The sequence below is a fragment of the Talpa europaea genome (genome assembly GCF_964194135.1).
Source record: "Talpa europaea genome assembly, chromosome: 14".
Classification (NCBI taxonomy): Eukaryota; Metazoa; Chordata; class Mammalia; order Eulipotyphla; family Talpidae; genus Talpa; species Talpa europaea.
The window spans coordinates 44,224,590-44,239,336 of NC_140082.1; the positions used below are offsets into that span (position 1 = coordinate 44,224,590).

The window sequence follows — 14,747 nt, forward strand, 5'->3', positions numbered from 1 at the left end:
TTTTTTCCTAACTTGCTTTTGAAGAATTATCTAGATTGATGTCTACTAATTATGTGGTCCATACAAGTGCTAACATCTACTTAGTATTCAGTTAGATGCCACCAATGTATAACATAAATTCTGTTTTCTTTACCCATAACTTTCAGAAGTGGTACTCAGTTCAAAGAGCTCAAAGTTTATACAGTTGTGAAAGAACCAGTTGTAAAACTTCAAAAGTATCTGATCATCTTTCCCTTTAAGATTTATTTCACCCCTAACAAAGGAATACTTTTTTCCTTTTTAATTTCACCTCCTCCTGAAATTCAAGCAGATTAACTAGGAGATTTTAAATTAATATAGGCTAAATTTTCCTTGACTCCAGATCATCTGTACTCCAAGAATAGAGAAAATGAATATGCTAAATTTCTGAGATTTTTCTTTATCTTGATGCATAAAACCAAAGTGCTGCCTTTGAATAGGGGTTTTATTGACCTAATGAGCAGTATACTTCTTGTTTAACACAGGCCACAGGCAGGTAATTTTTATGGAGACTCTGGCACATTATCTGATGCTCGATTATAAGAGTTTATTGTTCTTTAATAATGGAGGTTTGGGACTAGGAGTAGTGATGGTATATGTGGGAAAGCAAGAAATTTCAATGTATGAATGAAATGTTTTTTTTTTAATAATAAATTTTATTTTTATATTCCCCATACAATTGCAACCCCCTTATTTTGACCCCAGTCCCTCCCCTCCCACCCTCTACCCCCCATAGAGTGTCTCTGGTTCATAGTTTTTTGTTGATTTTGATTTTTACTTTCTTATAGTTTGAATGAAATGTTTTTGTGCTCTTCTTAGCGGTAGTGTTAACATTTCTTGCTGAAGACGTTTTTCCTGTGTGCTCTGCTCTCAAATTTAAGGGGATGATATTTTGTGGAAAATTTTTGAACCATGTTTAATTGTCATTGTCTTGTTGCCATTGTTTTCTAGCATCCTCCAGGACAAATAGCAAGGAAATACAGCTCCTGCTCTACTATTTTCCTAGATGATAGCACAGTCAGTCAACCAAACCTCAAGTATACAATTAAATGGTGAGTATATTGATTTTTTTTTTTTTTTTGCTTAACTGAATACCTTTCTTTGCTTAACCTGATGTCTGACGGATTGGTTGTGGGGTCTGGTATGATAGGAGTGGGCAGGGGGAAACCATTGGCTATTCAGGAAGACTTCTGTAAATGATTTTGGTAGTTAAAACATATGTGCTCATGACTAATTTTCATAAAAAGACAAAATTTGGAAATTATTTAAATGGTTGACTAATGCACATTTTTTTTTATTCATACTTTCTGCTTTGCCTTTCCACATCCTGGCATAACTTTGCTAGTATCTCACCTTCTAAAGAAAATGGGGCTCATATTCCAAGTTTGAAACTTGGGATTATGGTAGAAAGCAGGCCTGATGTAATTGAAAGCACAGCTGCTGCAGTAGAGAGAGCTGAATTCTGAACCTGGCTCTCTGACCCATGAGAAAGGTTTGGGTCAGACCTTTCTTTTGGGGGCCTTGTTTTAAAATTTAGTTTAAGGGCCTCCCCTGGTGGCGCAGGTGATTGAGCGCAGCACTGTGAAGCTGTCCGCAGCCTCGGTTTGATCCCCGGCCGGCCGGCGAGGGTCCCACAATGTGTGCAGACCTCTCCTGTCTTGTCTGCTGCTCCCCTCAGCAGTGTACTTCATCAGTCTGCTTGTTCTGCTCCCTGCTCTGGCTCTGATGAATTCTCTCACCCTGCCGTGCTTCTGACTGTACCCAGAGCTTGTATAAACAAACAAACAAACAAATAAATATATAAATAGATAAATCTTTAAAAAATAATTATATAAAATAAAATTTAGTTTAAGGGAAGGGAAGTCTGGATAAAATTCTTTCCTGTTGGATGTTTTGGCTTCCCATTTTTTTAATTGGAAGATAAAAAGGAAGGGTTTTCTGTACTATTCAGGCTAACACTGTGATATTTACAACCCTGACAGGGACCACAGAGATCCTGATGTGCTGGGGCCTGTGGTCATCAGTCAGCAGTGAGAGTCTCAGATATTTTATCTTTATGCTTTTTAAAGAAAGTACATGTTCAATAGCAATACATGTTAATACATGAAATGAGTTTCTGAATAAGAAATATTCTTTGCTTTCATTGGGCTGGGTGTTCAGACTGGTCTGAATGTGAATGTGACCCTAAATGACAATCCATCATGGCCCCAGTCAGGCAATGGGACTGTAATAGTCTTCGTGGAAAGTATCCACTTGAAAGGAAAATCGGACCACTTGGAGGGATACTGTCTTCTCTGTATGGGATAGCATGCTTGCAATGGAAATGTAGCTCTCTCCCTTATTACCTTGGTGTTTAAGGAAAGTGATAAGTGACTAGTGGGCATAAACCAACTCAGCAGCTATATCTGGGGAAAGGTGTGCCTGTCAGCTCCACAGAATATTGCCTTGGCTGAGCCACTTAACTGTCCTCAGACAAGATCTATTTACAGGAATGGCAGGAGGGGTGCAAGGGAGGAGTGGGAAGTCAGTCACTCTAGGAAGTATTTTCTACACTAAATCAGTTGTGGGAAAAAAAGGAAAGCTCTGAAGATCTGTTCACCCTATGACTGTGGCATCTGCTCCAAGCTCTGGTGATTCCAGAGGGAATGCTGCTGCCTTCCCTTTGACCATCTTCATGGGAGGTGAGGCAGAGAGGAGCAGTAGGCACCTTCCCTTGTAGAGCCAGGAGGCACTCTTGGGATTTATACCTGGATAGGACCCACTTGCTACGTGGGCAGCTTGAAACTATTATTGCTAGTGTTGGATGTGAAGACTCTGCCTGTGACATCTGTCACTCCATTAGTCACCAAGGTTAGTTCAACTGCTCTGGCTAGCTCTTCTTTCCTCACTATTTATTCCATGTGAAGCTGCTCAACAGAAGATGAACCTCTGAGATGAGGAGGATTGTTCTTCTCTCTAAGGCATCTCAGTAGTAGTTGCTCTGTCCTGCTAGAACCTTCAAATAAGCTTCAAGATGCACTTGTAGGAAAACATAGGGTAGATAAGTTTCCAGGACTCCAGGCACATTCAAATGAAGTGTTACATGTGGCTGTCTGCCTTTATTTTTAAATGTTACCACTGGTTATGACAGATACTTAGGAGCCCTATTGGAAAACTGGGTGACAATTTGGTATGTCAATGTCAAATATGGGAAGTGCAAGCATATAAGCTTACAAATGTGCATCTATGTAAATCAGCTGTTCTAGCCCATGGCTGTACCTGGTTGCTTAAAAACACCTATGTTTGATATCTCACCCACAGATCCTGATTGAATGTGACAGAGGTATAGCCTGGGTACATGGATTTTTAAATTCCCTGAGAATATTCTAATAGCCAGTCAAAGCTGAGGACCCTTGATTTTAGTCAATAACTACTTCTTACTCTCCCACTAATGTTCCCTTGAAACTTAAAAAAAAAAAGTCATGGTTGATACTGGGAATAAAAAGGAAAAGCAGGACCAGTTAAGGTAGCTAACTTGTGGGTAAAATCATTGTGAATACTGTGAGTTTCGTAACCCAAAATACATTTTTCTCTTTACCACCAAAATTTGAAATTCTTTCAGTCAATAAACGCCACGGCCTCTTTAAAAAATGCACATTTTGTACTTGGAATCTGGGCAGGGTAGACTCTGATTGAAGTAGTATCGTCAGAACCCTTCCCTGTAAATACCTGATTTTTATACTTGGCTTGGTTATGATGAAGGAACTAAAGAGTAAAAAACATTTTGCGGTGTTAACAAGCTTGGATGAGTTCTTCAGCCAGACACTTTGTGTAAGGGGGAAGGGATTTTCAGAAGGGTGTCCAAAAGGAGAAAGGCAGAGGCTAAATTTGCATACTGCACTATTCTAAAATTTTACCTAAACATATCCTATTAAAAGAAAATTCTTTTTTTGCTTTTTCTGCCTTCCTTAAATCAGGGGCCCTCTTGAACACCACCTCCTATTACTGACCGGAGCCCAAAAGAGTGAGTCCTTTGCACTTTGTAAGAATTCACCAGAGAGCTCTAGATGTAATTGAACTGAGCAAGGCTTTATTAGAGACTCATGGAGTGGGAGAAAGGAGAATTTAACCTGGTTCCTTCAAGTGAGTTAGGATGAGGTATTTAGAGGGTAAGTTGGAGTACTCCTGACTTAAATGGGGTACAAGAGGCTGCTCACTCATACCCTGCAGGCACTCTCAGGGTGTTTTATCAGTCCAGGCAGCAGTTTCTACATCACTCCCCCTTCTACTGTACTCCCAAGGTGTAGTTTTATCAGCCCTGGCAACAGGTTGGGGTGGGGGTCTGCCTTACTCTCTTTGTTGCTTTGAGCTCTCCCCAGGCTTTACTGGCCTGCCTGTAGATTGAGTGGGGGGACTTTCTTGTCCCCTCTGGGCCTTTCTTGGCTCTCCCCTAGCTTTATCTGCTCTAGAAAGTATTTCCTGGGATCCATTTAATTTTCTTTAGGCACGCCCCCCCCCATCCTAACTGCCTAATTAACTCTGTTGAAAATAGGTTCTTAATACTAAATAATTGATTTGTAAGCTAATTTTTAGAACAAAACCTATGTATAAATTCAGGTTTGCCGAAAGGAACAAACATTAACAAGGTGTAGTTTGGGAATGGCTAGAGGATTGAGTGGTGTTCTAACAGTGAAATAAGTTTAAGTATAAAAAATTTGGGTACTCAGTGGTCTTTTCATAGGCATAATTTCTTTTTTAGGAACTTGATTTTCCTGTCTTTTCCCCAAATGCTACCAACCATGAATTGTGAATTACTAGTTTAGAATTTGCCAACCAATCCTCCCCCCACCCCTTTACAAATGACCCATTACCCCCCCCTTTCCAAATCTATATTATAATGAACATAAGAATGATGATCAGAGAAAAGGGACAGAGGGTAGTGAAGAGTTCCACTCACACAGCAGGCCAAATCATCCATGAACTGGGCCTGAAGTTGGAGAACAGCTACTTGCCGGCCTGCCTCTCTATCTCCGTGTCACCCCCTCTGCACAGGCAGAGTCCACCTCCTCTGGATCTTGAGAGGTCTTACGATTATCACAGGCTTTGCTGATTTAGGTCTAGGTAAGAAGTGAGACAAGTATTGTGCCGGCAATCATGAATCTCTTGTTTTCTTGATCAAGAAAATAGCATTTCTTTCTTCCAGTCTATGTGGAAAAGCAGTCACGCAAACCCTTTGATTTACATGTACTTCTTGGTTCGTTCTGGCCTTTCCTTGGTGAGACCTCACCTTTTTCTAAGGATGTGGCAGAACTATGAGGCCTCTAAATTTGGGCATTTGTAGTAAAGTCTGAAACCTGATGCTGATTCCATTTCACCTAACTGACTTTGCTCCCAGCAACTGCTTCTTTCAAGAAGATCAACTAAGCTGGTATGTGGAATGGTTCTGTACATGAATTCTCAGTTTGGTTTTTTTGGATTTTCAAGATAGAACCCTAAATGGAAATTGGCCTACAGAATGGCTCTGTTTTTCATCAAACACTAAGGCCATGGTAATGCCTAGATTTGCTTTGGGTCAGGAGATTTAGAAGGTGTTGAATTTGAAGCCATGAGGATTTTCACTTAAGCTACAGAGCCAGACTTAAGATGAAATTATTGATAAGGAAATAATTGTTGTTTTATAACTTTGTATTTGAAGTTGTGCTTTCATATATTTCATTTGGTTTTAATACAACCCTGTGATGTAGATTATATTGTTCTAATTTATAAATGAGGAAATGAAGGCTCTGAGAAGTAAATGAATTCTAATAAAGAGCCAGGTTTTGAACATAGAATGGTCTGATTTTTAATTCAGTCATCACTCTAGGGAGTGATCACACTCCCTCACAGTGGGAGCAAGAACTACTTTCTCAATCAGATTAATCACTATACCAAACCCAATCATATGAAACATTCAATTTAAATCTAACATTAGGTTAGGAAAAGTCATCATAGCATGACTATTAACTGAATCAAACAGTAATTTCTTCCTTTTTCCCAGAGGCAACATGGTATAAGGAAAGGGCACAAAACCATTTATACATATCAGAAATACTGGCAGCAGAATTTTCTCATATATAAAGTAGAATCAATAACATCTACTATTTTCCACTGCAGGACTGCTAGTGCACATGAAAGCACATTCAAAATCATTATTAATTCTGAAGCCTTTGACTCCAATTACAATTCTGTCATCAGCATAGATTTTTTTTAAGATTTTATGAGATAGAGACTGTATTACTATTGCCTGATTAGTACTTTCAACATTTAGCTGAAATTCTTGAATAAGTAGTCCTAGAAAGAAAGACATATGAAGGGATCTAATTTCTCTTGTGATAAAGTAAGAATAACTATTGTCAAGTTCAGTTACAGTAAACAGCTGAGGTATATGGACTCCAAAGTACGTGCCCCAGTCGCCCCTTTTACCAAGCTAAAAGGTTGAGGACTCATCCCTCCAGCTCCACATTGATACCGTGGAGGATGGTTTCTATCTCTAAGACCCAAAATACAATCTGATGCAGTCAGTTAGCTCTGTTCTTAGAAGCATAAAAAATGATTTTTGATCTTCTCAGTAAATTTTAAAGCAAAAATGGTAAAAGGATGTAGAAAGGTGACCAAAAGAAAAAAACATTTAAAAAAGTTAAGCAGTCTTTACAGCAAAAAAAACCCTTCATTATAAAAAAGGCAGCTAACTGAATGAGAGAAGATATTTGCATGTCACACGTCCAACAAGCAGGTCATATCCAAAATTAATAAAAAATTCATATAACTCAACAACAACAAAAGACCCAATTAAAAAGTCAGCAAAGAATCTGAATAGATATTTCTCCGAAGGAGATGTAGATGGCAATTAGGCACATGAAAAAATATTCATCATCACTTTTTAGATATAAGCAAATCAAAACGTCAATGAGATATTTTTATATATGGCTATTATCAAATAGTATGGATGTTATCAAAAAGATCAGAAATAAGAAGTGTTGGTAAAGGGAATCCTGGTAATCTGTTGGTGGGAGTGTAAATTGGTGCAGCTATTGTGGAAAACATGAATGCCTCATAAAGTCAAGAATTAAAATACCACCTGATCAAACTGTTCTACTTCTCGGTACTTGTCTGAAAAATATGAAAACACTGTGCACCTTTCTGTTCTTTGCAGCATGATTTATAATAGTCAGACATAGTCGAACAACTTAAATATCTAACAGCAGTTAAATGGATAAAGAAGATGCAGTATATACATAAATACATTGTGTGTGTGTGTGTGTGTGTGTGTGTATGTAATGTGACTCAACTATAAGATGAAATCTTGCCATTTGCTACAACATGGATAGACCTTGAGGGTATTACACTCTGTGAAATAAGTCCATACAGAGAAAGAAAAATACCTTATGATTCACTTATATGTGGAATATGAAGAAGCAAAGCAAATGAGCAAATGAAAATAAGTTCTTAAGTATAGAGAATAGATAGTTGCCATAGGGAAAGGGATTTCGGTGAGAGGAGAAGTGGGTAAAGGGGGTCAGTTGTATAGAGATGAATAGAAACTGGACTTTTGGTGGTGGTGGTTATTGTAGTGTATAGAGATGTTGAATTATGATGCAGTATACTGGAAACTTGTGTAATGTTGTAAACCAATGTTAACTCAATAGAAATTCATTTTTAAAAAATGGCTAGTCACTATGAATGATCCTGCAAACTTGATAAGTGAGCAAAGAAACTCAAATTGAAAAAGGTCATACTTTTTTAGCTAGTATGTGAAATATATTTTTTCAAAACATTCAAGGTGAGTGTTGCTGAGAGTAAAATGAAGTAGACACTGATGGGGAAGCGTAAACTGGTGCAGTTTTTCTGCAAAGATATTTGGCAGTATAGGGCCTCCCCGGTGGCACAGCGGTTGAATGCTGGGCTTCGAAGCTGCTTGCAGCCTCTGCAGCACCAGTTCGGTCCCCAGCCACTGGCAAGGGTTCCACATGACGCGACAGACCTCTCCTGCCACACCCGCTGCTCCCCTCAGCTGTGTGTTTCGTCTGTCTGCCTGTTCTGTTCCCTGTTCTGTCTCTGGTGAATTCTCTCACCCTCCCGCGCTTCTGACCGTACCCAGTGCTTGTATAAATAAATAAATAAATCTTTTTTTTTTTTAAAAAAAAGGATATTAGGCAGTATATGTGGAGAGCCATATAATTTTTCATGACTTTAGATCAAGTAATTCCAATTACAAGATGTTTTCTTACAGACATAATATAGTCATAGGTTGCACAAAAATTTCTCTTTGAGGATGTTTGTTATGGTATTAATTATAATTGCAAAGTAATAGAACAACTTAAATGTTCAATGTTAGGGGAATGGTTAACTATTGAACAACTATAGGATGGATTATAATCAGCCATTTAAAAAATCATGTTTTAGATGAATGTTTTAATTGATGGTAAGAAAAATGGTAATGAGAAAAACAGGATGTAAATCTGTATACATGTGCAGTTTATGGATAGAAATAGATACCTATGAATCTTAAATGTAATAGTAGTTGTCTTTAGACAGATTTTTTCTTTTTACTTCTAATATTTCAGAATTTCTATAATATGAATATAATACACTTTATAATCAGAGAAACATTACTTTAAAAGGGCCTCCCCGGTGGCTCAGCTGATTGAGCGCCATGCTGTGAAGCAGTCCGCAGCCTTGACAGTGCAGGGTTCCATCCCGGCCAGCCAGAATCCCACATGGTGTCACAGACCTCTCCTGTTGCACCTGCTGCTCCCCTCAGCAGTGTATTTCTGTCGTCTGCCAGTTCTGCTCCCCACTCTGTCTCTGGTGAATCCTGTCACCCTTGCGTGCCTCTGGCCTGTACCCCAGCTCTTGTAGAAAAATAAATAAATCTGAAAAAAAAAAACATTATTTTAAAAAATTGAGGGGAAGGAAGTGTTTTTATTAAATTTAGATCTTTTAAAGTGTAAGATATAATTTCAGGGTAGTGTTACAAGTAAGAGTTTGAGTGTTAGAAATAAGAGTTTCAGCAAGTGAATGAGTAAATTGGGCAGATTGCAAGAGGCATTGATTTGAGAGGAAAAATAGCAATTCATTGAGCATAATATTCTGGTCATTTTTCTGATATTGTAAAGATACCACTAACTTTCTGAAATAGTGCTCGAGGAGAGATTTCCAAAGATGTTTACTTTGTACCTTCTGTTTTATATCTAGTGCTTATAAGCAAGGAAAGCTTAAAATCTCAGATATAAAGAGAAATTTATTTCTGAATATCAGTTAAAGTTTTGTTTTTTTCTGGAAAAGTTTTAATAATTACTGAGGATGAGTGCTAGATTAATTTATTTTGAAGAATGCATCTTTTTTTTTTAACTTTTTTTAAAAATTTATTTATTTATTTACACAAGCACTGGGTACAGTCAGAAGCGCGGGAGGGTGAGAGAATTCACCAGAGCCAGAGCGGGGAGCAGAGCAGGCAGAAGGACCAAAGCACACTGCTGAGGGGAGCAGCGGGCGGCAGGAGAGGTCTGCGCGCCATGTGGGACCCTCCTCCAGTGGCCGGGGAGCAGCCGGGGATTGAACCGGTGCTGCAGAGGCTGCGGACAGCTTCGCAACCCAGCGCTCAACCGCTGCGCCACCAGGGAGGTCCTGAAGAATGCATCTTGATCAGCGTTCTGAATGGATCATGTGACTTAAATATTCACGATCATACCAATGTCAGATGATGTATAATTTTTTTGCACATCCTTATGAAACATTGAACTTTGCTTTTTTATTTTACAGTGTAGCTCTCGCAATATATTATCACATCAAAAACAGGTATGTAGATGATTAATGTTGTGCAGAAAACATCACACATTATCTCCTATTACATTTTTTCTTTTTTTTCCTATTATGCTCTAGTTGCCTCAACTTTTGGATTTTATGTTCTTAATTCATATATTCATAGAATTTCTACTTAGCGTATTTATCAGGTAAGTGCTAAACTTCTTCTGAATCAGAGGAGACCAAATGGGCATTTGTGTTTGAAACCAGCAAAATTTCTTGATAATGTTCAGCCTCTTCGCTCTTTTTTGTATAATTTGTTCAAACATTTTATCTTTAAATGTTTTTGTGTAACTTTAGCGTTAAAAATGTTTATAGTTTTAATTCAGTAAAGGAACTGAACATTTTTATGAATATAAAAATATTTTATGAATAAAAAAATATGAATTTTTTTAAAAGCTCTCCGCTAGGTGTGTCTGTAGACCAGTTAATTTAAAAAGTCAATTAAAGGGAATTATAGAAAAATCACTAAAATAACTTTTTAAAAATGTACTCTATACATTTTACATATTTCAACTAAAAAAAGATGAGGGCTCAGCAGATTCTTGCTAGCTTGGGTCTTTATAAAACAAGTATAACTAGGTGCACTCAGAAGAACCTGTCTATATATGTTCAACCCCCCTTCCCTGCTAGTGAAAATGAGCACAGGCATAAATATTCACAGCTTTAGAACAATCCCTGTTATATGTAATAAAAATGAGCTATATACTGTTTTTAATCCTATGGTAAATTTTTAGATCAGAAATTGTAGAGTTGACTTCCTAATTAATGAGCGGCTGTGAAAGCTTCAAATAAATTTCTCGGACATATTGAATGCTCATTATTAACCCTTGAACTTCTTTCCTGTGAACCACCATGTAGTGGTGATTTAAGCAGATTCATCAGTCTGCTCACAAACAATATGTTGAAGAAATTTAAGTCATTTGCTTAGATTGACTTCATTTGAAAACTTAGAAAGTTAAAAATCTAGATTTTTACTTTTATTTCAACTAAGTGTGGTTCATAATTTGTATCTCATTCACGATTCAAACAAATATGACTATTTTATGCACAAAAAAATTTTCACAAATGACTGCATTTCTTACGTTTAGCACAGCCTTCTGTTTTCTTGCAATACAGTTGAACCAAAATTATCTTAAATGATACTTACAGAAAGTGGACTCCATTTTCTATTGTTTCTCCACTAGGGACCCAGATGGAAGGATGCTCTTAGATATTTTTGATGAAAACCTTCACCCTCTTTCGGTAATCTCCTCCTTGTTTCACAATTCTGTTTAATTATTTCTCTTTTGCTCTTATGGCCAATCATCTGCAAATATTTCCTTTTGCAGAAATCCGAAGTGCCACCAGATTATGATAAACACAACCCAGAGCAGAAGCAGATTTACCGGTTTGTTCGGACACTGTTCAGTGCTGCTCAACTGACAGCTGAATGTGCCATTGTCACCCTGGTGAGTGAGTGCCTTCAGGATGACCAGAGCCATCCTGTAGTTGAGTGGAGTAGGGAGCAAGCAGGGGATCTTCACCAGGTACCCTAGGACAGCTACAGCTTTGCCTAAAAGGTTGTCTTTTTTTTCCTGGGAGAACAGAGAGTAGGTCTTCCAAAAGCATGTAAAGTCTCTTTCACACTACCATCTAAAGTCAATTATAAAACCACATTAAAAACCAATAAATGCTGAAACATTAAATGCAGGTAAGTAAAACATTGGACTGATGGTGGAAAACAACAACCGCCGCCCCCCCCCCTTAACATCCAGTTTTCCTTTTGTTAATTCTCTACAAAGGTTTTACTGTGAATAAGATGTGATGAAAACATGCATCCTGTGTGAATATACCTATTTAGGAAAGGATGGTGTATATTGCTAGCTTATCTTTTGTGGAAACAATGAGTCTGTAAGATAACAGGGACAACATGGAGGTACTCTGCACTTTAAGTATTAAATAAGATAAACATCTATAATCTGTAATCTTAAATTCAGTAATTCTTAAACTTTAGGACTCTAGGTTAAATCTCTTGGTAAATATGTTGACAATGGGACTGTTGTTACTGACCTTTTAGTGGTGTACTCAGATAAGAAATTAGCTTTACCTGTGACTGAGCTGTTTTGGGAAGAAATCAGAAAGCCATTCCTAGTAATTTCTGAGAAGAGATTGCTGTCAAATGCAAAGTTTACATCACACCTAAGGGCTCTCTATCTCTGCCACAGAAAGTGCTTTGTGCTCTTCAGCAAACTCAGTTGTTAGCTTGTTTGTTTATTAATTCATTTCACCATTTGTTTATTCAAATGGATGTGTTCCTTGAACTTGCCACCTTATAGATAACACAGTCCCTCAAGTAATCACTTACTAATTTAAAATGATTGTACGTTCTTACTTATACTTAAGAAGTGTCTTTATTATCCAGCTTTGTTCCTCAAAGGATTTCAATTTCCCACCAAAAAACACAACAGGGCAACAGGGTTGAAATTTTCTTTCTTTTTTTTTCCCCTATCAGTCATTTCTCCTATGTTAACACTTTTTTTTTTTTTTGAGGTAACATTATTGTACTTATAATATGGTATATAGTCTAGAGATGTAGGACCTCCCCAGAGTCCCCCACCATAGCCTATTGTACTCCCTCCCACTTTGTTCTCTGCCCTAATCCTATGGTAGCCTCAGTTCTGCCATCAGATTTGTTACTGTCTTAGCTTTTTATGACCCTGTATGTTGTTTCTCTATATTCCACATATAAGTGACACCATCTGGTATTTGTCTTTCTCCTTCTGAACTATTTTGCTTAGCCTAATTCCCTCTATTAGCATAATTCCATCCAATGCAAAAGTCAAGAGTTTATCTTTTTTTTTTTTTAAATAAATGGGTGGTTTTCCATTTTATATATACCACCTTTTCCTGCTCCAGTCATCTGTCTTTGAGCACTTAGCTGTTTCCATAGTGTGGCTATGTAAATAGTGCTGCAATGAACAGAAGAGGAAATATTTCCTTTTGAGTTAGTGTTTTTGCATTTTTCAGGTAGATATGTAAGAGTAGAGTTGCTAGGTGATACGGTAGATACATTTTTAATATTTTGAGGAGCCTTCATACTGTTTGCCAAGAGGCTGGACCTGTCTGTATCACCACCATAAATGTAAGAGAGTTCTTTTTTCTCCACATCCTTGCCAGCACTTGCTTCTGGTATTTTTGATATAGGCCATTCACACAGGTATGAGTTGGTATCTCACTATCATTTTGATTTGATTTGCATTTCTTGGATGATAAGTAATGAGCATTTTTTTTTTTCTCATGTGCTTAGTCCATCTGTATGTCTTTGGAGAAGTACTTACTTAGGTTATCTTCCCATTTTTTTGATTGGGTTATTTGATTTCTTATTGTGAGTTGTATGAGTTCTTTGTAGATCCCTTCCAGCTCCATCCATGTTGCTGCAAGTCTAGTAGTCCCAACTATTTATATTATCTTTTGTTTTTCTTGCTGTTGGAGATGAATCCATAAAGACATCACTGAAACCTGTATTGATACTTGGGTATCAATCCCTTGTTGGGCACTTCTTTCGCATTCAGTAGAGTTTTTATTTTAGTGATAGTTTCTTCCGCTGTGCAGAAATTTTTTTTTATTTAAATTTTTTTATATTCCCCATACAATTACAGCCCCCTTATTTTGACCCCAACTATCCTTTCCCCGCCCCTACCCCCGATAGAGTGTCTCTGGTTAATAGTTGTTTGTTGATTTTGATATTTTCTTTCTTACTCTTTTTTCCTGATCCCTTATTTAAGTTTTCTAGATTCCTGCTATAAGTGAGACCATCCGGTATTTTTCTTTTCCTTTCTGGCTTATTTCTCTGAGCATGATCCCTTCCAGCTCCATCCATGTTGCTGCAAATTGCATATGTTTTATCTTTTTTGAATGCTGCGTGATGTTCCATGGTGTATATGTACCACAACTTCTTGATCCAGTCATCTATTTTTGGGCATTTGGGTTGTTTCCAAAGCTTAGCTATTGTAAATAGTGCTGCTATAAACATAGGGGTGCAGGTGCTCTTTGGAATTGATGTTTCTGTGTCCTTTGGGTAAATACCTAGGAGTGGAATTGCTGGATCATGTGCAGAAATTTTTTGTTTGAAGTAGTCCCAACTGTTTATATTATCTTTTGTTTTTCTTGCTGTTGGAGATGAATCCATAAAGACATCACTGAAACCTGTATCATGGAGTGTTTTGCCAGTATTTTCTTCTATGTATTTTTTATTTCAAGGCTTAACATTCAAATCTTTTATCCATTTTATGCATATGGCTGTCCATTTCTCCCTACTCTATTTGTTGAAGAAGCTTTCCTTTATCCAGAGGATACTCTTAATTCCTTTGTTATAGATGAGCTTTCCTTAGAGGTGTGGGTTTATTTTCTGGGCTTCCGATTTTACTCTATTGGTCAGTGTGTTTTTGTTCCAAAACAAACTGTTTTGATTATTTTAGCTTTGTGGTATAAAGTCTGAGAGTGTGTTACCACCATTTTTTTCTTATTTTGTCAGTATTGCTTTGGCTATGTGGTGTAATTTGTGGTTTCATATGAATATAATAAAGTTTATTCTGTATCTTTGAAAAATGCCAATGAAACTTTAATGGGAATTGCATTCGATCTGTATATTGCTTTGGGTAAGGTGGCCATTTTAATAATGTTAATTTTTCCAATCCATGAACAGGGCCTAGCCTTCCATTTCTTTGCTTCTTCTATTTCTTTTAAAAGTATCTTACACTTTTCATTGTACAGCTCTTCTACCTACTTTGTTAATTTACTCCTAGGTATTTAATTCTTTATGATGCAAAATTATAAAATGGGATTGTTTTCTGATTTCTTTTTGTTCTAGCTCATTGGAAAGGCAGCTGACTTTTCTATATTGATTTTATAATCTCTCACTTTGC

The 14,747-nt window shown here is 37.3% G+C and overlaps 1 protein-coding gene across 2 annotated transcripts in view; it reads left to right on the forward strand.

Moving 5' to 3' along the window:
* The window catches only part of CCNY (cyclin Y), a gene marked incomplete at both ends in the record, with an annotated part of 163,865 nt that overhangs the window by 122,400 nt on the left and 26,718 nt on the right, over positions 1-14,747 (forward strand). For both annotated transcript variants that reach the window (XM_084253749.1, XM_084253750.1), the window contains 4 exons: positions 970-1,070; positions 9,799-9,834; positions 11,028-11,085; positions 11,172-11,291. In XM_084253749.1, the coding sequence (XP_084109875.1) occupies positions 970-1,070; positions 9,799-9,834; positions 11,028-11,085; positions 11,172-11,291 (315 nt within the window). The remainder of the gene's footprint in view (positions 1-969; positions 1,071-9,798; positions 9,835-11,027; positions 11,086-11,171; positions 11,292-14,747) is intronic.